The sequence below is a fragment of the Abrus precatorius genome, unplaced genomic scaffold, assembly GCF_003935025.1.
Source record: "Abrus precatorius isolate BTA unplaced genomic scaffold, Abrus_2018 Scaffold2, whole genome shotgun sequence".
Lineage (NCBI taxonomy): Eukaryota > Viridiplantae > Streptophyta > Magnoliopsida > Fabales > Fabaceae > Abrus > Abrus precatorius.
This window is the reverse complement of record NW_020874362.1, coordinates 24,460,129-24,485,099: the sequence shown is the minus strand read 5'-3', so window position 1 is coordinate 24,485,099 and position 24,971 is coordinate 24,460,129. Positions and strand designations below refer to the sequence as shown.

The 24,971-nt window shown below is 35.1% G+C and overlaps 3 protein-coding genes across 3 annotated transcripts; all 3 read left to right on the top strand.

Moving 5' to 3' along the window:
- The first annotated feature begins 319 nt into the window (after positions 1 to 319).
- Positions 320 to 22,086, top strand: LOC113857500 (anthocyanidin 3-O-glucoside 2''-O-glucosyltransferase-like). Its single transcript, XM_027489468.1, has 2 exons — positions 320 to 1,711; positions 22,040 to 22,086. Exon 1 carries the CDS (start codon positions 325 to 327, stop codon positions 1,702 to 1,704), a length of 1,380 nt encoding a protein of 459 aa, XP_027345269.1. The 5' UTR covers positions 320 to 324; the 3' UTR covers positions 1,705 to 1,711; positions 22,040 to 22,086.
- On the top strand, positions 11,324 to 12,727 carry LOC113859657 (UDP-glycosyltransferase 79B30-like). Its single transcript, XM_027492372.1, has one exon. It carries the CDS (start codon positions 11,345 to 11,347, stop codon positions 12,725 to 12,727), a length of 1,383 nt encoding a protein of 460 aa, XP_027348173.1. The 5' UTR covers positions 11,324 to 11,344.
- On the top strand, positions 17,825 to 22,012 carry LOC113859656 (UDP-glycosyltransferase 79B30-like). The gene is made up of 2 exons (XM_027492371.1): positions 17,825 to 17,846; positions 20,805 to 22,012. The coding sequence occupies exons 1-2, from the start codon at positions 17,825 to 17,827 to the stop codon at positions 22,010 to 22,012; spliced, it is 1,230 nt and encodes a 409-aa protein (XP_027348172.1).
- Positions 22,087 to 24,971: the final 2,885 nt, after the last annotated feature.

The window sequence follows — 24,971 nt, the reverse complement described above, 5'->3', positions numbered from 1 at the left end:
AGCTATAGATACATTGAAAAAAGAAGAGATCAAACCAGTTGAGTTGAGCGGCAGAGTGCTGCATTTTCGTTTAATTCGGGACAAAACTGCAGAGAATCTTATCCTGTTTATTTGGTTCATTGGCCTGAACAACTTATCTTCTCTCTCTGTGTCGCCCTTTTCTTTATAAAAAATCTATTTTCACTTAATAAATGAGACGTAATAGTAGCTTCTTATTTTGAGCCTATCTCTGTGAAGAAACGGAACCCGATACTCCATATATATAGAAGATAGTAGCTCTGTCTCTCGAACCAAACTTTTTGTGTTGATATTTTTGAGACTACCATGGCCACACCACAGTTGCAGTTACACGTAGCTATGTACCCATGGTTTGCTATTGGACACATATCACCGTTTCTCCACTTAGCCAACAAGTTAGCAAGAAGGGGACACAGAATATCCTTCTTCCTACCCAAAAGAACAAAGGCCAAGTTCGAAAATTTGAACCTTCATCCACATTTGATAACATTATTCCCCATCACCATTCCCCAAGTTGATGGCCTTCCTTCTGATGCTGAGACCACTGCAGATGTTCCCTTTTCTCTAGTCACACATCTTATGACTGCCATGGATCGTACTGAAAAGGACCTTGAACTACTTTTACTTCATCTGAAACCAAACATTGTTATTTTTGATGCAGCATGTTGGGTGCCAAGCTTGGCCCGGAGATTAGGCATCAAGTCTGTTCAGTACATAGTCATAAGCATGATATCAGCAGCTTATGTGGAATCCGTGGAAAAACTGTGTCAGGAAAAGAACTTAGATGCAGATGAGTTGGTGCATCCCCCAGTTGGGTTCCCAGATTCTTCCATCAAGCTTCAAGCTCATGAGGTTCGATTATTAGCTTCATTCATGAAATTAGAGCTTGGCAGCGGTGTTCGTATGCATGATCGCATCAGCACTGGCACTAAATTTTCAGATGCAGTTGGATTCAAAGGTTGTAGAGAACTCGAGGGACAATATGCTGAGTATCTTGAAACCTTGTTTGGGAAGCCTTTTTTGCTTTCAGGGCTTGTCCTACCAGAGCCAAACAGCTCCACTTTGGATGAAAAATGGGCTGAATGGCTTGCAGGATTCAAACCTGGTTCAGTGATATACTGTGCATTTGGAAGTGAATGGAGGATGCATCATGATCAGTTCAAGGAATTGTTGCTGGGTCTTGAGTTAACGGGTTTTCCATTTCTTGCAGCACTTAAAGCACCTATTGGATTTGAGTCTGTTGAAGCCGCTTTTCCTGAAGGATTCAAAGAGAGGGTTCAAGGAAGAGGCATTGTACATGGGGGTTGGGTTCAGCAGACATTAATTCTTGAGCACCCATCTATAGGGTGTTTCATTACACACTGTGGATCTGGATCTTTGCTAGAGGCACTTTTGAACAAGTGTCAGATTGTGGTTTTACCAAATATTCTTGACCAGATCCTCAATGCAAGGATGATAAGCAGTACCTTGAAAGCTGGTGTTGAAGTGGAGAAAGGTGAAGAAGATGGTTTGTTCACAAAGGAGAGTGTCTGCAAAGCTGTGAAGACTGCGATGGATGATGAGAGTGAGGTTGGAAGGGAGGTTAGAGCAAATCATTTAAAATTGAGAAAACTCTTACTGAGCAAGGATTTGGAGAACACTTATATTGATAGTTTCGTTCAGAAGCTGCAAGAGTTAGTTGGGTGATATTCAAGTTTCAACTACGTCGCTCAGTTTAGCTTTGCCAGAGTTGCTTCCATATGAAGAAATAAGAACAAGTTGAAGAATGATCAACTAGTCATTTATGAATATCATAATTACTTGTATTGATATGTTTAATTGAATTTATCAAATAATATGTAGTGGACCTGCGTTGGGATGCACCACGAATCTCGGTAAAATTACTTGTATGGATATGATTCAATGCAATGCATCTGAAGTGTCTGCTTTGCTTTTATATTTTTTAAGGACATGCTGATGCCATTTTAGTATAGCTTTGTTATTTACAGAGACACATTTATTATAAATTTTAGGCATTTCTCATCCTTCTTAGTCTTTCTTTTCTGCTTTTCTGTCAACAGCGCGTCCTGTGATGTATGTGGTATATATCCTTTTTATCAGATGTTTATGTTAACTAACATTTCCCTTTTAATAAAATCCCTTAAAATGAATAAATGCTTATCACAATTCAATTATGACTTAAACTCATACTTAAACTTCACTGGGTCTAATTTTATAAATTTAAACCCATCGAAATCAATACCAAGTCGACCGGAAGAGTAGTATTAAAAGCAACCACCATACATTGATAGTGAACATGTATAATATCACTATGACGCTATAGGTATTGAAGTAATTGCATGATTGGAAATATACAAATCTTAAGAAATCGCCTTATTGTATTGTACACTAAAGTAGATTTTTGTAGCCCAAATTTATATATAGAGATTTCCTTTTCGCATATCTGCATTTGGATGTTTGAATCGAATTGATGAGAGTTGACAAGTTAAAAGTCCATTTTTCTAATAATAAACACTGTCTATATATCTTATGTAGTTAAAACTCTGAATTATTTTATAAATACTCTTATTTATTATTCAAATACATATAATCTAATAATTTAAAATTTCTTTTATCTAAAAACATAAGATACCGAAGAATTTGACTAGCTAGGAAAGCACTTTTAGGAAAGGATGGAGAAAGAGTAGAAAAATCACCGGTGATTATTAGATTTCTTTTGGTAACTCTGTGTTTTATTGTTATTATTTTTTTCTTCAATTTTCAACTTTTTGAAGTAGGAACTCCTTTATATGCTCATCAGTTCTGTCTGTCTCCCATTGTCAGCACGTTAACACCCAAGACAGTTACCATCCTGATTCTATTTTTGATTATTTTTATTCTTATTATTATTTTCAAATTTTATTCCTTTTGTTTACTTGAATTTCAAAATTTTCAACATATATATTGTTGAGGTATCAATGCAATGCGGAAGACTGGATTGAATTTAATTGCAAATAAAGAGAAGGAAGAGAATAATGGAGACAAGATTTTAACGTGGGAAAAACTCCAAATCGGAGAAAAAACTCATGGACGACGACGAGCAAAGTTATTCTACTATGTAAAAGGGAGAGTACAAGAAGTCCTCTAAAATTATGAGGACAAAGAGTAATAAATCTCTCTATTTTTTTCTCAATAAATATTCTCTCAAAATGGAATAAGAGTTACAAAATAACACTCACAATTTTCTCTAAGTAATTTTTTTCACTGATCCGTGAACGATGTGCGCCTAAACCTTCGTTGTTTCATTGCCTTTTATAGGCAAAATTTGCTACAGTGATTTGTTAATTTTTCAATGTTGTTACAGTAACTTACTGTAACAAATTTTGACAATTCGATGCAATTTTGGACGGTGCCTACATGAATTAAATGCCAGTGCCAATTGAAAAACTGAGCCACAAATTAGCGGTGCTTACAAATTGTGCCTACAAATTTTAACTAACACCATCCAATTTTGACTAACAATCTCCATCTTGAATCAGTTTTGATAAATTGCTCGACGTCGTTTAAACCCAGAAGGGCGTTTAAGTGTTGGAGAGACCAACCAAGTCCAAGCAATGTTGGAACTTGGCCTTTGGAAGAGGCTTAGTAAGCATATTAGCTGGATTCTCAGATGTATGAATCTTCTGAACCATGACTTCACCCTTAGCAACAATTTCTCAGATAAAATGATGTCTCACATCAATATGTTTTGTCCTGTCATGGTAGCGGTTATTCTTGGTCAAGTAAATAGCACTCTGACTATTACAAAACACAGTAAGAACATCCTGTGTAAGACCAAGTTCATTAATCAGACCTTTAAGCCAAAGAGCCTCTTTTACACCCTCTGTTGCTGCAACATATTCAGCTTCAGCCGTAGACAATGATGGAAGAGATTGAAGCTGAGCTTTCCATCTAATAGCACAGTTACAAAGAGTAAATATGTAACTAGAAATAGATCTTCTTTTGTCAAGATCGCCACCATTATCCGAATCAACAAAACCTGTAACTTCAGTTGTTGCATGATTTCTATCAAATACCAAGCCAATATCAGCAGTACCTTTAAGATACCAAAAAATCCATTTTGCAGCACTCCAATGATCCTTTCCAGGATTATGCATATACCGACTCACCATGCTAACGGCATATGCTAAATCAGGTCTAGTGCATACCATAGCATACATAAGATTGCCAACAACACTAGCATAAGGAACGCGTGACATACGCTCCATGTTTTCCTTTGTCTCAGGGCAAAGATCAGATAATAACTTGAAATGTGCAGCAAGTGGAGTAGAAACAGATTTGCAATTAGACATATTAAACTTGTCAAACACTTTCTCAACGTATTTTTGTTGAGATAGAAACAATTTACCAGCTTGACGATCCCTGCAAATCTCCATTCCAAGAATCTTCTTAGCTGCACCCAATTCTTTCATTTCAAACTCATTATTGAGTTGAGTTTTCAATTTCCTGATCAGAGACCTATCACGTGATGCAATCAACATATCATCAACATATAGTAACAAGTATATGTAAGATTCATTAGGAAGTTTTTGAAAATAAATACAGTCGTCATGTTGACTTCTGCAATAACCTTGCCCAATCATAAAGGAATCAAACCTTTTGTACCATTGTCTTGGAGCTTGTTTGAGTCCATATAAAGATTTCTTCAATCGGCAGCCAAGATGCTCTTTACCAGGAACAATAAATCCCTCAGGTTGCTCCATATAAATTTCCTCTTCCAGCTCTCCATGCAGAAAAGCTGTCTTAACATTAAGTTGCTCCAATTCCAAGTCAAATAAAGCAACAAAAGCAAGCAAAACACGTATGGAGGTATAACGGACAACAGGTGAAAAAATCTCATTAAAGTCAATACCTTCCTTTTGGCTGAAGCTTTTAACAACCAATCGTGCCTTGCATCTAGGATCTTCAACCCCGGGAATGTTGTCTTTCTTCTTATAGACCCATTTGCATTTCAAAGGTTGTTTGTCTTTGGGAAGCTCTGTTAAACTCCAAGTACCATTCTTATGAAGACTTTCAATTTCTTCATTCATAGCCACTAGCCAGTTTGAAGAATCAGCACAAGAAACAGCCTCAATATAACTGGTTGGTTCAATGTCATCATTTATTTCTTGTGCAACAGATAATGCATATGCAATTAAATTATCATCACAAGCATAATTTGCATATCTAGCTGGCTTAGTAATCGTCCTTCTTGGTCTGTTTTGGGCAATGGAATACTCCTCTTCCTGCGGCTGAATTGAAGAAGTGGTAATCTCATCAACATCATCATCACCACAAATATCAGTACTAGACTCATTGATAGAAGAAGATGAAACATCAACATTAGGAGTTGTAGATTTCAACTCCAACTCCACCTTCTCGCTAGTACCCTGCAGATTATTAGTACTAGTAGAAGAAATCACAGAAGATTATTTTCCATAAGATAATAAAGCATCCTCGTTAAAAGTCACATCTCTACTAAGAATTAATTTTTGTGACTTAGGATTCCATAAACGATATCCTTTAGATTTAAATGCATAACCAAGAAATATGCACTTAATAGCTCTTGGAGCTAATTTGCCATCATTAACATGTGCATAAGCAGGACATCCAAAGATTCTCAAATTGGAATAATCAACAGGATTACCTTACCAAATTTCTTCTGGAATTTTGAAATTAAGTGACGAGTGTGGAGAACGATTAACCAAGTAACAAGCAGTTGATACTGCTTCGGCCTAAAATTCACGTCGATGCCATAACCCAGCATTTGAGAGCATACAATGAGCTTTCTCAAGTAGAGTCCTGTTCATTCATTCTGCAACACCATTTTGCTGAGGTGTTCTTGGAATGGTTTTATGTCTAGCAATTTCATGATTTGCGCAGAACTCGATAAATTCACCGTCACAGAACTCCAATCCATTATCCATTCTGAGCTTCTTGACTTTTCCCCCTGTCTGGGTTTCAACAAGAGTTTTCCACTTCTTAAAAGTGGGGAAGGTCTCATTTTTATACCTGAGAAAATAAACCCAAACTTTGCGAGAAAAATCATCAATAATAGTCATCATATAACGGCGTCCTCCATAAGAGGGAACTTTAGAAGGCCCCCAGAGGTCAGAATGAATATAATCAAGAATACCCTTTGTACGTGAGTTGCAGTAAAGAAACTTACTTTTTTCTGTTTCCCAAAGACACAATGTTCACAAAACTCCAACTTATCGATACCTTGATTACCAAGAAGACCTTGCTTGCTCAAAAGATGCATGTCTTTTTCACTCATATAGCCCAGGCGCATGTGCCATAATTTGGTGACATCATTATCAAGCATAGAAGAAGATACAGCTGCCGAACCTGTCACAACAGAACCTTGCAAGAAATATAAAATACCAACTGGGTTACCTTTCAACAAAACAAGAGCACCTTTTGATACCTTTAGGACTCCACTTTCCGATGAATACTTGCACCCAAGAGATTCAAGGGTGCCAAGAGAGATGAGATTTCGCTTTAATTCAGGAATAAAGCGAACATTAATCAGAGTCCTGACAACACCATTATGAGCCTTGATCAGAATAGTACCTATTCCTTCAACTTTGCATTGAGTATCATTAGCCATTAAGACAATACCACCATTAACTGGTTCAAAAGTGGTAAATAAATCCCTATAAGCACACATGTGGTATGTGCATGCAGAGTCAAGAAGCCACTTATTTTTGCTTCTCTTGTCAGAAGAGACAACAGATGCCATAACATCTCCATCATAATCAGTCTCAATATTAGCAGCTTCAACAGGTTGTTTACCTTTTTCTTTCTTTTGTTTATTTTCTTCTTTTTTCTTTAAGATAAAACAATCAGAAATGTCATGCCCATATTTTTTGCAATAACGACAGGTAGTGTTGGATTTTCGTCCCCTAGATTTGGATCTACTCTTTTTGTGACTAGTACTCCCTTTTACTTGAGTTCTACCTCTAACACTTAGACCCTCACCCTTGTCCTCAGAATGGATTTCAAGATCAAATTTTTCTTTGGACAATAAATTAGATTTAACATCTTCAAAGGATAAGGTGTCATTATTACCATACAACATAATTTCTTTGAAGTGTTTGTAGGTAAAAGGTAAAGAGACAATCAACAAAACAGCTTTATCTTCATCATCGATTTTAATATCGATATTTTGCAGATCCATAATAATAGAATTAAACTCATCAAGATGAGATTGAGTGGGAGTACCTTCTATCATACAGAATGTATATAATCGCTCCTTGAGACGAAACTTGTTGGCGAGGCTTTTAGTCATATACAAAGTTTCCAACTTTAACCACAATTTCGCAACAGTGGTTACGTCGGCCACTTCACATAAAACTGATGAAACGATATTTAGCTACTCGTCATGCAAAAGATTGTCGTTAATCCTCATCAAATATGCAAAGAAATGAATGCAGTACTAGGGTGTTATCCTAGGTCGTCTCCAAGGAATTTTTGGTTGAGAACATGTATTTTAAAGCAAGTAAATTGGGAGGAGGTTTGTCAATTTCTGGATTTTAAACAAGAACGAAATGTAAATTAATGAAATTCAATCAATTAAAATGAGTAATCCCTAGTCAAGCAATGAGTTCTATCATTATTCTTCCAAATGATTCAATAATCCCCTTTCTTTCCCTTAAATTAAGTTAATCTAACAAGCGAAGACTAACTTTAACATCCCAATTAAAATTAAGCATCTTAATGGGCTCCAATCTCTATCCCTAAGATTAAGCAACCTCAAGGATTAACCAAAATTAAGCAATTTTGAATTAGAATTTCGTTAGGTAAATTAGGGTTCATTAAGCAATGTTCCCTTCATGCAAATTCCATTTCATTCAGAGATTGGGGTTAATAAATTCAAGAAAAGAAATATTTGTATTGCAATTAATACCAAGTATTCAAGATTCATGTGCATTGACTAGGAATTACAAGGAAGTTTAGCCCTCCATGTGGATGGGCTTCACAAAAGAGAGAAAGAAATGCAAGAACGTAAACATCATTAATGCAAATTCAACAAAAATCAAAAGAGAAATTGGAAATTAAAACCTATAGAGGACCCTTGGCTGTCACCCAAGACTCCAATGTCGTAAGAAATTATCCCAATTTGGCAAAGAAAATTGTGTAAAGTGTCAAAAGTCCCGTACCCTAATTCCTAAAATCTATTTATAGTGGATGACATGTCACCAAAGTGTCCACTTTTGCCTTTGAAAGTGTCCACTTTGGGCCTTGAAAGTGTCCACGCGCAGGATGGAAGGATTGCCGCTTCTCTGGAGTTGCCACTATTTGTGCTGAAAGTAGCTACTTTGGTGCGCAGGTTACTTTGAGAGCCCATAGTAACCACGCGCAGGAAGGCTTCAAAATTAGCGTCCCTGGAACTTCTGGAGTTGTCACTTTTGGTCTTGAAAGTGGCTACTTTGGAATTTTAATGCCCAGACTTGCTGTAGTTGTCACTTTTGCTCCCAAAAGTGGCTACTTTGGGGGCAACTTTCATCCAAGGACCAAGATTTCTCAAATTTGACTTGGGCATTCTGCAAAATCATTAAGATAATTAAAATTGCAATCTATATCTATGTAATTAAATACAAATTAACCAAAAATTAATAAACCTATGATATTTACTCAAAATGTGATTTCTATATTATTTGTACTATTTAAGTCCATTTCTTCTATTAAGGAGCACCAAAAAGGCAAGTAAAAATATAATAAAAAGTGAATTCATCAAAAACCTCCTTGGACAATGGAAGCTGGTTTTTTCAACTTTCCATCTAAAGCTTTCTTTAATCCGTTCTGAGTGAGAACGACTCTCATTTGGACTTTCCAAATAGAAAAGCTAATCTTGCCATCAAACTTCTCAATGTCAAATTTTGTAATGGTAGACATTTCTAATTAAACAACAGCTCTGATACCACTTGTTGAGGTATCAATGCAATGCGGAAGACTAGATCAAATTTAATTGGAAATAAAAAGAAGGAAGAGAATAATGGAGACAAGATTTTAACGTGGAAAAAACTCCAAATTGGAGAAAAAACCCACGGATGACGACGAGCAAAGTTATTCCACTATGTAAAAGGGAGAGTATAAGAAGTCCTCTAAAATTATGAGGACAAAGAGTAATAAATCTCTCTATTTTCTCTCAATAAATATTCTCTCAAAATGGAATAAGAGTTACAAAATAACACTCACAATTTTCTCTAAGTAATTTTTTTTACTGATCCGTGAACGATGTGCGCCTAAACCTTCGTTGCTTCATTGCCTTTTATAGGCAAAATTTGCTACAGTGATTTGTTAATTTTTCAATGTTGTTACAGTAACTTACTGTAACAAATTTTGACAATTCGATGCAATTTTGGACGGTGCCTACATGAATTAAATGCCAGTGCCAATTAAAAAACTGAGCCACAAATTAGTGATGCCTACAAATTTTGACTAACACATCCAATTTTGACTAATATATATATATATATATATATATATATATATATATATATACTTTTAGATTATTACTATTTATTAAAAATACAAATAAGAAAAAAAAGATAATTTGAATACATTCATTTATAGTTACTCCTCTTTACTTATATTTTATTAAATAATATGAATAATATTTTATATTCTTTTGATCGGAAATGAGTAAGCACAAGACAAAGAACCCAAGGAAGTAAGCGTTTGACTTGAGCTCCAAAAGTATCACGTGTCAGTCAAATGTTTGACTTTTGACAAGAAACGTAAATGCATTATGAATTAAAAAATCGATTGGAAATATTTTGCCTTAAATAATCAATCAAAAGTACGTTATAACAACTCAATTAAATATTTAATAAATGTTTATTAATAAGCACATGCGATAAAAATTATTTCATTTAAAACAAGTCAAATAATTAAGCACACATGTAAGACTAAAGTTAAGACAAATAATAATGTATTATAAATTAATAGAAATTAGGGATTGTATAATTTACGATAGTTTTGGGGTACTTTAATAAGTTGTATCCTCTTACAAGCAGATATTTAGAGTGTGCCACTATGTTGTAGCAACTGGGAAAGTATTGCCTCTGTTAGGGGTGAGATTGCTCTTTCCTACTGCAAGCGCGATACTACCTATGGCTTTGTCAAATGGCAAATTCATCTTCAATTTCTTCCTTATCTTCTTCTTGATTGGAACATTTAGCAATCTAAAGGAAAACAAATCTTTATCCATATCATAAGATTAAAAAATTTCATTGTCATAACTTCTTGATATTGAGCTACCATAACATAAATATTTGAACAAGTTATTAACATTTTAAATATGTAATAATTACAACCACAAGTATATCTTGAATAACTCCTTGTGGTTGAAGAGCATAATCATTGTCATTTCCATCATCACATCACAAGGACAAATTCTAGTCTACTAATTGCATCACACTAAAGAAGTTTCACCCATAGTAACATTACAATAAAATTTTAAGAACAATTCTATCAAAATATTATTGATACACATTTATTATGTAATTAATATCTTCGTCTATGTAAAGCATTGTTGATCATCTACATTAAAAAAAAAAAGTGATATGAAACTAGAAATAACATGATTAGTAGAGGTTTAAAATTTGTACGATTTTTTTAACAGCTCTAAAATTAAGTCGCGTTTTTTTAGATTACGTAGAGCTTTGAGAACGTTTTTGGTGCATCTTGTTGACGGAGAGAAAAGGGAAAGATAGCAAAATGTCATACTAGAAGTGAGGTATGTCGTTAGTTAGTGAGAGTATACAAATTAGAATAGGTTAAATTACAATAATTATTTTTCAGTCTTATTTATTCAATGTAATTCTGTTTACATTATTAAATTTGCACCCGACGACGGGAAAAAGCAGAAATAATAAAAATTTATTTTTTAATTTATTTTTAATTATTAATTAAAATTTATTAGAAATAATAAAAATTATCTTGAGACACAACTTTTTTTTACTCATAATTCATAATTTCTATACTTTTGTAAATACCGATATTTGACAATGAATTTAGATACACTGCATGGCATGCACGTGTAGTGTACATTTTTTCTTTGATTTGCATGGCATGCACGTGGAGAGTGCATTGGATATGTGGTAGGAAATGGCGTGTCATGTTAGCCTCTCACGGGAAGCCGTCGAGAGACAATGGTCTCAATATTTATGATATTGAAACAACCATATTATAACCAAGATCCTTACTTGTTGAAGAAATAGTTATCACTCAACACACAGAGGGGGTTGTGGCCGTGTCTATCGGACCAAAACTTTTGAGTGTTGATATTTTTTAGATTCCCATGGCCGCACCCCAGCTGCAGTTGCACATAGCTATGTACCCATGGTTTGCTATGGGACACATATCACCATTTCTCCACTTAGCCAACAAATTAGCAAAAAGAGGACACAGAATCTCCTTCTTCATACCCAAAAGAACTAAGGCCAAGTTAGAACATTTTAACCTTTATTCAATGTTGATAACCTTCATCCCCATCACTGTTCCCCAAGTTGATGGCCTTCCTTCCGATGCTGAGACCACTGCAGATGTCCCCTTCTCTCTAAGCCCACGTCTTATGACTGCCATGGATCGTACAGAGAAGGACATTGAGCTACTTTTACTTCATCTGAAACCCAACATTGTACTCTTTGATGTGACATGTTGGATGCCGAGCTTGACCCGGCGCTTAGGCATCAAGTCTGTTCAGTACATAATCACAAGCTTGACGTCAGCAGCTTATCTGGAATCCATGGAAAAGCTGTGTCAGGAAAAGAACTTAGATGCAGATGAGTTGGTGCATCCCCCAGTTGGGTTCCCAGATTCTTCCATCAAGCTTCAAGCTCATGAGGTGCAAGTATTAGCTTCATTCATGAAATTAGAGCTTGGCAGTGGTGTTCGTTTGCATGATCGCATCAGCACTGGCAACAGATTTTCAGATGCTGTTGGATTCAAAGGTTGTAGAGAACTCGAGGGACCATATGCTGACTACCTTGAAACCATGTTTGGGAAGCCTTTTTTGCTTTCAGGGCCTGTCCTACCAGAGCCAAACACTTCTACTTTGGATGAAAAATGGGCTGAATGGCTTGCAGGATTCAAACCTGGTTCAGTGATATACTGTGCATTTGGAAGTGAATGGAGGATGCATCATGATCAGTTCAAGGAATTGTTGCTGGGTCTTGAGTTAACAGGTTTTCCATTTCTTGCAGCACTTAAAGCACCTATTGGATTTGAGTCTGTTGAAACAGCTTTGCCTGAAGGATTCAAAGAGAGGGTTCAAGGAAGAGGCATTGTACATGGGGGATGGGTTCAGCAGACATTAATTCTTGAGAACCCATCTATAGGGTGTTTCATTTCACATTGTGGATCTGGATCTTTGATAGAGGCACTTGTGAACAAGTGTCAGATTGTGGCCTTATCAAATAATTATGCTGACCAGATCCTCATTGCAAAAATGTTAAGCAGTAGCTTGAAGGTTGGTGTTGAAGTGGAGAAAGGAGAAGAGGATGGTTTGTTCACAAAGAAGAGTGTCTGCAAAGCTGTGAAGACTGCGATGGACACTGAGAGTGCGGTTGGAAGGGAGGTCAGAGAAAATCATTTACAATTGAGAAACCTCTTACTAAGCAAGGATTTGGAGAGCACTTATCTTGATAGTTTCTGTCACAAGTTGCAAGAGTTAGTTGGGTGATATTCAAGTTTCAACTACAGCTGTCAATTTAGCTTTGCTAGAGTTGATTCCATATGAATATATAAGTACAAGTTCTAGCCATATATGAATATCATAATTCCTTGAATGCATATGTTTTATTGCTGTGTCTGCTTTGCTTTTATTAGAAATTGATACAAATTGATAGAATAGTCTAGAAAAAATACTAAGAACAATTTAGGAAAAACTAATTGTATCTTCTAGAATGTAGATGCTTCTAAAGAAAGTTTTAGAATATTGTAAATCTTCAAGTTTCTATATAGCTCAAGTATATTGAACTAAATGGTGGATGATGCCTATAAATAGACATGCTACCTCATTATAAAAGACATGAAGAAGAAGTAATCAAGATATCAATTCTCCATCTCTTGAGTCTCTTACTAAAACTTTTTCAACTACTATTTTCAACTATTCCTACTAACACATTTTAACTATCTTACTCATCTCACCCACACTAAAAACTATCAGTAGCATCAGAGCTACGTTCAGTCATCTACTGGACGTAGAAATATTACCATACTATTTCAAAATTAAAATAAACTACTTCCAAAAATTTCTAACCCATGACTAGCACTACTCAACCATCATCTCTTCTCGTCCCCATTTTCAATGGCGAAAATTATAATTTTTGGAGCACAAAAATGAAAACATATTTTACTTTCCAAGATTTGTGGGATGTTGTGGATGAAGGATTCACTACTCCCTCAGACATATCATCCCTTACTCCAGCTCAAAGAAAAGAATTGAAGGAGAATAAACAAAAGGATTCAAAGGCCTTGTTTACTCTACAACAAGCTGTGACTGATGCAATTTTTTCAAGAATAATGGGTGCTATAACAGCCAAAGAAGCATGGAGTACGCTGCAGGAAGAGTTTGAAGGAAGCGAAAAGGTACGCGCTATAAAACTCCAAACTCTACGACGAGAGTTTGAATTATTAAAAATGAAAGAGTTTGAGACCGTCAAGGATTACTATTCCAAAATAAAAGAAATGGTTAATCAAATGAGAGCTTACGGAGAAAATATTCTTGACAAAAAAGTTGTTGAGAAATTACTGATTACAGTTCCCCGTAAGTATGATCTAATTGTCACCACTATTGAGCAAACAAAGGACCTATCTACTCTATCAGTGACAAAGTTGGTAGGGTCCCTTGAAGCTTATGAGCAAAGGTTGAAAAGGCATGATGGGGACTCAATAGAAAATGTCTTTCAATCAAAGCTCAAATTACGGTCTCAAAATAAAGGGAATGAAGCAAGAAAGAATAATGGAGAAACTTCTAGAAATAAAGAGAATTCTAGAAATTTCTCTAGAAATAATCAAGATAAATACCTTCCATGTGGTATTTGTAAGAGGACAAATCATGCTGAAAAAGAATGTCAGTATCGTGGAAAACCACAATGTCGACACTGCAAGAAATTTGGACATGTGAAAAAGTATTGTCACAACAAAAACAAATATCAAGCAAATTTCGCTGAAGAGGATGATCGAGAACCACATCTTTTCTATGCTACTCAAGATCCCAGTACTGAAACAAGTAGAAATTGGTACTTGGATAGCAGTTGCAGCAATCACATGGCCAAAGATATAAACATCTTCAAGGATATCGACGAATCCATCAAAGTGAAAGTTTGAATGGGGAACGGTACTATCACTGAGTCAAAAGGCAAAGGCACTATTATGGTGGAGACAAAGAAATGTACGAAACTTATTACTTATGTCTTACTAGTCCCCAACCTCAATGAAAATCTCTTGAGTATTGGCCAAATGATGGAGAAAGGTTATTCTCTTCACTTCAAAGGGGACATATGTAAGATATATGACAACAAAAAGCAAGAGATTGGCCAAGTAAAGATGGAGAAAAGAAATCGAAGTTTTTCAATAAGCTTTCAACAAGGCGCTAATATTGCCATGAAAGCAGAAGTTGATACTTCACGACTTTAGCATCGAAGATTTGGCCACTTCAATACTCATGCCTTAAAACTACTACATCAAAAGAATATGATGAAGGATCTTCCATATCTTGAAGAAAATAATGAAGCTTGTGAAAGATGTCTCTTTGGCAAGCAACATCGATTGCCATTTTCTACTGGAAAAGCTTGGAGAGCAAAAGACTTATTGGAGCTTATTCATACAGATATTTGTGGACCAATGCGGACACCATCACTACATGATAACAGATATTTTATCCTTTTCATCGATGATTTTTCTAGAATGACTTGGGTCTACTTCATCAAAGCAAAGTCAGAAGTCTTTGGAATTTTCAAGAAATTTAAGGCCCTTGTCAAGAAGCAAAGTGGTAAACAGATAAAAGTATTAAGAAGTGATCGTGGCAAAAAGTATACATCTCAAGAGTTTGATAAATTCTGTGAGGATGAAGGCATTCAACGACAACTTACTGTCGCATATACTCCACAACAAAATGGAGTAACTAAGAGGAAAAACTGCACGGTAATGGAGATGGCTAGATCCATGCTGAAGGAGAAAGAATTGTCAAATACTTTCTGGGCTGAAGCAGTTTATACTGCTGTCTACATACTTAACAGATGTCCAACTAAGGCTGTCCAAGATAAAACTCCAATTGAAGCTTGGAGTGGGCAAAAACCATCAGCAAAACATCTAAGGGTTTTTGGATCAATTTGCTACATACACATTCCAGAAGAGAAGAGACACAAACTAGAAGACAAAACCGTACGAGGTATCTTCTTGGGATATAGAACACAGTCAAAAGGATATCGAGTCTATAACTTGCAAACCAAGAAGCTCACCATTAGTTGAGATGTTGAAGTTGATGAAAATGTTGCTTGGAATTGGAAAGATGAAAAGGTTCAGAAAAATGTTTCCATACCAATGCAACAACCTCAAGAAATTGAAGAAGTCTCAGGTGAGAAATTTTCACCTCCATAACAACAACATTCCTTACCAGAGTCTACTCCAAGACGAGTTAGATCTTTAGTAGATATATACGAGACTTGTAACCTGGCCATAACTAAACCTGAGAGCTTTGAAGCAGCGTCAAAACAAGAAGTATGGGTCAAGCCAATGGAAGAAGAGATAAAAATGATTGAGAAAAATAACACATGGGAGCTAGTAGATTGCCCCACAGATAAAGATATCATTGGGGTAAAATGGGTCTATAAGACCAAGCTTAATCCCAATGGCACCATACAAAAGTACAAGGCAAGGCTCGTAGCTAAAGGATACTCACAACAACTTGGAGTTGATTACAACAAGACATTTGCTCCAATTGCTCGCCTGGATACTATAAGAACTCTGATTGCTCTTGCTGCACAAAAAGGATGGAACATTTATCAACTCGATGTAAAATCTGCCTTTCTCAATGGCATTCTTCAAGAAGAGATTTATGTGGAGCAACCGCAAGGCTTCGTTAGCAAAGGTAATGAAGGCAAAGTACTAAGACTGAAAAAAGCTCTATATGGATTGAAGCAAGCTCCACGAGCATGGTACAACAAAATTGATCAATACTTTGTAAACCAAGGATTCAGGAGGAGCAAAAGTGAAGCAACTTTATACACCAAGATCCAAGGTCAGTATGATATACTTATTGTCTCCTTGTATGTAGATGATCTTATCTGCACAGGAAACAATGTGGAGATGATAGCTAAGTTCAAAGAAGATATGATGAAGACCTTCGAAATAACCGACCTTGACTTAATGAACTACTTCCTCGGAATAGAGGTAAAACAAAAGAAAGAAGGAATATTTATCTCACAGAAGAAATATGTTGAAGCACTACTCAAGAAATTTAAGATGAATGGATGTAAGACGGTCAGCACTCCATTGGTGACAAATGAGAAATTGAAGAAAAATGATGGTGCACCGGAAGCTGATGCATCACATTATAGAAGTTTGATTGGAAGCTTACTATATCTCACAGCCACACGACCAGACATAACGTATGTTGTAAGTCTTCTTTCAAGATTCATGCAAAGTCCAAGCCAAATTCATTTTGGAACAGCAAAAAGAATCCTAAGATATCTACAAGGCACAAAAGAGTATGGTATATGGTACCAAACTATGAGCAACTCAAAGCTACTTGGCTACACCGACAGTGACTGGGCAGGATCAATCAACGACATGAAAAGCACATCTGGTTATGCCTTTTCACTAGGATCAGGAACAATCTCATGGGCTTCAAAGAAGTAAGCAACAGTTGCGCAATCAACAGCAGAAGCAGAATATGTAACAGCTGCTGAGACTACAAGTCAAGCAATATGGTTACGAAAAATACTTGAAGAAATGGGAGAAAAACAAAATGAGCTTACTATAATCTACTGTGAAAACAAATCAGCTATAACAATGACAAAGAATCCAGTCCATCATAGTAGAACAAAACACATAGCAATCAAATATCACTTTATCAGGGAAGCAGAAGGAACTAAAGAAATCAAGCTCGAGTATTGCACAACTAAAGATCAAGTTGCAAACATTTTTACTAAATCACTACTAAGACCAAAATTTGAACAGCTACGCACGAAGCTTGGAGTTACAGAAATTTGCATCAAAGAGGAGTATTAGAAATTGATACAAATTTCTAGAATAGTCTAGAAAAAATACTAAGAACAATCTAGGAAAAACTAATTGTATCTTCTAATATGTAGATGCTTCTAGAGAAAGTTCTAGAATATTGTAAATCTTCAAGTTTCTAAATAGCTCAAGTATATTGAACCAAATGGTGGATAATGCTTATAAATAGGCATGCTGCCTCATTGTAAAAGACATGAAGAAGAAGTAATCAAGACATCAATTCTCCATCTCTTGAGTCTTTTACTAAAACTTTTTCAACTACTATTTTCAACTATTCATAATAACACATTTCAACTATCTTACTCATCTCACTCACACCTTTTTTATTTTTAAGGACATGCCATGCCCTTTTAATAGCAGCTTTGTTGTTTTTGGAGGCACATTTTTATCGGAGTTTTTCCTTGCGTTTCTTTATCCTTCTGTGTCTTTTTTTTTTTCCCCTTTCAATAAACAGCCATAATGTGATTTATGTGGCAATCCTTCTTTTCAAACATTTGTGTTAACTTAAATTTCCCTTTTAATAAAACCCCGTAAAATGAATAACTTCCTATCGCAAGGTTACAAGAAAATTAGTCGATATCGATATTATATTTCTGGAATGAAAAAATTGCTCATAATTATGTTGGTGACAGAGTTTGAGACGATTTTGTTTTAATTTCTTTTCTACTAAACGCAGGGTGACTACTTATTAACAATGGATTTAAAGATTGAATTTTTAGCGACTGATTTATAATAAATATTGATTTTAAAATTTGATACCAAGAACCATTTTAGTTTTAGCAATCAAATTAAAAGATTGAATATGGTAACAAAAAATGGTAAAGAGGAGAAAACACAAAAAAATAAACTAAAAAAAATTGTAAATTATAATGAAAGGTATCTTCAAACAAAAATATCATCAGAGTTAGTTTATTATTGAAATGACTTAACATATGAGTATATAAGAAGAGTTTTTCATGAGATCATGCATATCTTATAATACTTCATGAGATATTATTTTTGATTTGTTTTTAAAAATAAGTTTTGTATATAAACACTTAGAACAAGATTCGATTAAGTAAACTTACAACTATGACGTAAAGGATTAATGGATAAAAAATCATGATAAATAAACTAAATAAAAAAAATTAATTTTCTTCATTATTAAGAATTTTTAAACTCAATTAAAATATAACATTGATAAATAATTAAATTTAAAATTGTTAAATCAAACATAAACTGTCTGATAGAATAATTCTTTTTTTTATTTCTCTAATACACTTCTTGATCTTTGATATTTATGTCTGTTGGTCTAGAAAAATAATTGACATATACGAGGGTTAATGTATTGTAAAATATAAGTCATGTAAATAAAATTAACTATAATCAAACGATTCACTAACTTAAAAATTTATATATAAAATTAACTAAATTAACAATTGAGTCAAGTTTAATGTAATTAAAATATTATAACAAAGAACCAAAATGCGTCTCAATTTAAAAATATATTTCAAAATATTAATAATTTTTAAAATACTCTTCTAAACATTAGTCTTTTAGATCGAGTTAAATAGTTTATGTATATTTTTTATATATATTTAAATTTTATTATTTGAATTCATAATTTAAGTTTATCCAACAAAATATCTCATACCAATTTATTTTTTAAAAAAATATTAATTATTCACATATAACAAACACTCTATTTATTAAAAAAGTTAATTTTATTTTAATCAACTAAGTAAATGTCACTGTATAGATTATAAAAAAATTAAATAAAATATTTAACTACTTTATTAATATTATCATAAAAATAGATTGAGATAACTAATAAATTTGTATAAAATAAAGAAAAATAGAAGTTAAGACATATTTTATTAAATATTTTTTTTATAAGTTATAACTCTTTTATAAATTTTTTTTAATAAAAGAGTGACAAATTAGAGACTAATTTTAAGACTTAATTATATAAATTAAATTAAATTAATAACTTAGTCAATCACTAATTTATAAAGTATAAAATAGATAATTTAATATTAATTAAAATATTAACCTAAGGGGCATTATTATTTTGGCATAGTTCAAGAACGTGTTATGCTACCCAAAATATAAAAATATACATCAATACATACGTTCCATTTACTCTATTAACTTCGCAAAACGTTCTGAGACAGCTGTAATAAGCTCAGTGAGTAAAGACTATCACAACACTATCAGTCCAAATGACCTCTTAACTATAAAATACTCTCTAGGGCTTGTAGGCAAAAGGAGCATTTGTCACTTTCCAAGGTGATTCTTTGGGAGATGGAGCCATAGCAGCCGGAAGTGAGAATAATAGTATTAAAGATTTTAAAGAGTATCAGTTCTGCATAAATAGGCTTTTTTTAATTAAATAATGTCATTTTAAAAATAATTTCTTAAAATAGATATATTTTAAAATTAATTTCTTGTCTGATACTTTTTTTCTGTTAACTCAGCAGTAATATTGCTCATACATAAACGATAATAAATTTTTATTATTATTTTAATATACTATTGTTCCAATATTATCAATATTACACAAAAAATTAATACATGTCAAAATCAATATATATCAGACAAAATAAAATAATAATACATTATTATTATTATTTTAATACATTATCATCATACAATCTTTGATATTCACATTTTTTAATCAATTTTAATATTATTGTTACATGTTAATCTATACTTATTTTTTATTATTATTTTAAAAATTTATCGTCTTATACCTTCCGATACTTAATTTTTTATTTTAGCAAAAAGTTAAGATTTTTTTCTATATTCTTCTCTTAAAAATGCTTGTTGAGAACTATAGTGTTTCATTGGAACTGAATAATAAACTCACTCACAAGAGACGGTAACAAAAACGACCAGTGTGTTTCATTGGAGCTGAATAATAAAGCTTTGTGGTTCAAGCAAAATAATTATAATGCACATGCTGCTTCCAAGTGTTACCTGAAAATCAATGAGACAGTTGGTAAAATGCTGATGAGACAGAACCCATAGTCTAAAAATAGTTGATGGATTCACAAGCCTAGGAGATGTAAGTGACATGCTGCAACCCATGATCGACAGCGCCAATAAATCTTGAAGGTCCTCACTTCTTATACCAATTCTGGTTAAGGAAAATTGTTTATTAATTAAAACAAAGGGTAAACAAATACCAACAACTGACCTAACCGATTCACTGGATTTGAATTTGGTTCATCATAATTAAACTCTGCAAATATCACTCAGCAAAATGCCACTTATTCTAAAAGCTTTAATGATAGCAATCTGATTCTAAGAATAATATACATGATTAAACAATTGGCTTTGTGACATTGTTTGATAAGTTGTCATAGGAAAGAGCTTTGTGAGTGAGTTGAAGACTAATATCGGAACTTGAATCGCCGTTCCTTCAAAACCTGCTCTCTGACTCAGCCAAGTAGCCATCAAATTTTGATAAAATAAAAAATTAAGTATCGAAAGGTTTAAGACGATAGATTCTTAAAATAATAATAAAAAATAAGTAACGATAACATTATTCCCCATCACCATTCCCCAAGTTGATGGCCTTCCTTCTAATGCTGAGACCACTGCAGATGTTCCCTTTTCTCTAATCACGCATCTTATGACTGCCATGGATCGTACTGAGAAGGACATTGAACTACTTTTACTTCATCTGAAACCCAACGTTGTACTCTTCGATTTCACATGTTGGATGCCGAGCTTGACCCGGCGCTTAGGCATCAAGTCTGTTCAGTACACAGTTATAAGCATGATAGCAGCAGCTTATGTGGAATCCGTGGAAAAACTGTGTCAGGAAAAGAACTTAGATGCAGATGAGTGGGTGCATCCCCCAGTTGGGTTCCCAGATTCTTCCATCAAGCTTCAAGCTCATGAGGTTCGATTATTAGCTTCATTCATGAAAGTAGAGCTTGGCAGTGGTGTTCCTTTGCATGATCGCATCAGCACTGGCACTAAATTTTCAGATGCAGTTGGATTCAAAGGTTGTAGAGAACTCGAGGGACAATATGCTGAGTATCTTGAAACCTTGTTTGGGAAGCCTTTTTTGCTCTCAGGGCTTGTCCTACCAGAGCTAAACAGCTCCACTTTGGATGAAAAATGGGCTGAATGGCTTGCAGGATTCAAACCTGGTTCAGTGATATACTGTGCATTTGGAAGTGAATGGAGGATGCATCATGATCAGTTCAAGGAATTGTTGCTGGGTCTTGAGTTAACAGGTTTTCCATTTCTTGCAGCACTTAAAGAACCTATTGGATTTGAGTCTGTTGAAGCAGCTTTGCCTGAAGGATTCAAAGAGAGGGTTCAAGGAAGAGGCATTGTACATGGGGGTTGGATTCAGGAGACATTAATTCTTGAGCACCCATCTATAGGGTGCTTCATTACACACTGTGGATCTGGATCTTTGCTAGCGGCACTTTTGAACAAGTGTCAGATTGTGGTTTTACCAAATCTTCTTGACCAGATCCTCAATGCAAGGATGATAAGCAGTACCTTGAAAGCTGGTGTTGAAGTGGAGAAAGGTGAAGAAGATGGTTTGTTCACAAAGGAGAGTGTCTGCAAAGCTGTGAAGACAGTGATGGATGACGAGAGTGAGGTTGGAAGGGAGGTTAGAGCAAATCGTTTAAAATTGAGAAAACTCTTACTGAACAAGGATTTGGAGAACACTTATATTGATAGTTTCGTTCAGAAGCTGCAAGAGTTAGTTGGGTGATATTCAAGTTTCAACTACGTCTCTCAGTTTAGCTTTGCTAGAGTTGCTTCCATATGAAGAAATGAGAACAAGTTGAAGAATGATCAACTAGTCATTTATGCATATCATAATTACTTGTATTGATATGTTTAATTGCATTTATCAAATAATATGTAGTGGACCTGTGTTGGGATGCACCACGAATCTCGGTAAAATTACTTGTATGGATATGATTCAATGCAATGCTTCTGAAGTGTCTGCTTTGCTTTTATATTTTTAAGGACATGCTGATGCCATTTTAGTATAGCTTTGTTATTTACAGAGACACATTTACTAGAAATTTTAGGCATTTCTCATCCTTCTTAGTCTTTTTTTTCTGCTTTTCTGTCAACAGCGCGTGCTGTGATGTATGTGGTAAATATCCTTTTTATCAGACGTTTATGTTAACTAACATTTCCCTTTTAATAAAACCCCTTAAAATGAATAAATGCTTATCACAATTCAATTATGACTTAAACTCATACTTAAAAATCACTGGGTCTAATTTTAAAAATTCAAACCCATCGAAATCAATATCAAGTCGACCAAATTCAGCCTAGGCTATATACTACTCTTCAGCACGTAATTCATTTTGTTCTCATAATGAATTTATTCTCGCTATTTCACTCTTGAAAAAAAAATGAAAATGAAAATTAAAAACTTCCGCAGTTTTATTTGGGAAAGAAATGCCAGCAATGCCTACATTATATTTTTTGCTATGACATTATCATTTCAGCAACTTGTACAAAACTAGAGTTGAACTTTCCAACTCTGCGTAATTCATTAAAAACTTCTCTTTTTGCACCATCCTTTTCTTCTAGTCATATCACCTGTATTTTTTAAACAAAAGTCTGGAACATATTAGTCACTTTTAGCAATTAAATTCCAGAAGAGTAGTACTTAAATCAACCACGATACATTCATAGTGAACCTGTATAATATCACTATGACGGTAAAGGTATTGAAGTAATTGCATAATTGGAAACATTCAGTTCTTAAGAAATTGCCTTATTGTATAATAATTGATAACAACAGCCCTATAAGTTTAGGCCCAAATGCTGATAAGTTAGATGGGGCATGTAACACCAATGAAGGAAACATGAAGGAGAGACCCAAAAGGGGATACAAGATGCCAAGTTACTTCCGTGACTATGTCACCAAGTAAAAATATCTTTAAGTAATTTATCATTTCCTATTTTTTAGTATTCCTTATATTGCTGAGTTGTATTTTCTGTTATAGATTCCCTTCGGTATGTAATATTTTCTGTTTACACAAATCACGGGTAGCCAATCATGGGTGAAGTGAGGATTGTTAAATACCAAAGGAATGAAATGAATGAACAAGAAGAAGTATTTTCACTTTCTTTCTCTGTTATTTCTAGGAGGCTCCTTGATCCTCGAAATCAAGGCAACTTATCCCTATCAATTTGTTGCTTTCATTTCACTCCTTCCTATGGCCGAACACAACACCCGCTCCAAAACCATCGATGATGCCATCCTTCGCCTCACCCAAAACCAATCCCTCCTTACCACCTCACAAAATGAGCTTAACACCAAGTTCGACTCCATTCTCTCCCAACTTTCTCAATTTGACTTCTCCAGCCCTCAACCTCCTTCCCCCAACTCCCACACTTCCACTTTCTCCAAACCCCATATGAAACTGGACATTCCTTGATTCGATGGTCATGACGCTATCGGTTGGATTTTCAAGATCAACCAATTTTTCGAATACCACTCCACACCCGAAGACTATAGACTCAAGGTGGCTTCCTTCTACATGGACGGCGCTGCCCTAAGCTGGTTTCAGTGGATGCACAAAAATGGCATGATTCAGTCCTGGTCTGGTTTCCTCCAGGCCCTTGAAACCTGCTTTGCTCCGTCCTATTATGAAGATCCTCGTGGCCTCCTTTTGAAGCTCACACAATGAAGTACGGTCAATGATTACCTTACCGAATTCGAGAGGTTAGCTAGTCATGTTGTGGGTCTTCCTCTTTCCTTTCTCTTAAGCTGCTTTGTTTCTGGTCTCCCTCTTGATATTAAACGGGAGGCTTTAGCTTTGCAACCACTAACCTTTTACACAGGCTACTGCATTGGCCAAGTTGCAAGAGGATAAGTTCCATGACCTGTGAAAGGGCTCCTGGAATCGTTCTTCGTTTCCGCCATTGCTCTCCTCTACTCAATCGCCTTCACATGACTGCCCTCTTCCACCTCTGCTCCCCACACCTCCCAAGACCAATTACAAGAAGCTCACCCATGAGGAAATGTTAGCTTGTCGTGAGAAGGGTTTGTGCTACAACTGCGACGATAAGTTCCACCCTGGCCACAAGTGCAAAGTCCATTTTTTCCTCTTGGTTGCAAAGGTACCAGAGGATGACACCGCCACTCCTTCTGAATCTCTAGCGGATCCCGACCCGGATCCTCTAATCTTGGATACTATGCACAATAAGCTTTCTTTAGCCCAAATCAGCTTCAATGCACTCTCTGGCCTGCCTGCACCCGAAGCCCTTCGTCTTTTGGGCCTCATCTCTAAGAAGCAAGTTACTATTCTTGTGGATGGTGGTAGCACGCATAATTTCATACAGGCTCGTGTGGCTAAATTCCTTAATCTGCCAATGCAACCCACTCTCACATTAAAAGTGATGGTTGGCAATGGTAGTGTTATTGAGTGTCACCAATTTTACCCAGCTGTTCCAGTTTCCATACAAGGTCACATTTTCGCCATCGATCTTCATGTTTTACCCATTAGTGGGGTGGATATAGTGTTGGGCATCCAATGGCTTAAACCCTTGGGCCCAATTGTTACTGACTATTCTAAGATGACCATGCGTTTCATTAAGGAGGGCCATATGGTTGAGTTGAAAGTCGATGCCCCCTCTAGGCCTCAAGACATTTCAGCCCACCAACTCAAACATATTTTCCAGACGAATTCAGGTGCTGCTTA

What these genes read in the sequence shown, in the direction of transcription:
- LOC113859656 (XM_027492371.1), top strand. Translation starts at nt 17,825, where the DNA reads ATGAATAACTTCCTATCGCAAG. An exon ending in GAATAACTTCCTATCGCAAG is followed by an intron (nt 17,847 to 20,804) that starts GTTACAAGAAAA and finishes ATAAAAAATAAG; the next exon opens with TAACGATAACATTATTCCCC.
- LOC113857500 (XM_027489468.1), top strand. Translation starts at nt 325, where the DNA reads ATGGCCACACCACAGTTGCAGTTACACGTAGCTATGTACCCATGGTTT.
- LOC113859657 (XM_027492372.1), top strand. Translation starts at nt 11,345, where the DNA reads ATGGCCGCACCCCAGCTGCAGTTGCACATAGCTATGTACCCATGGTTT.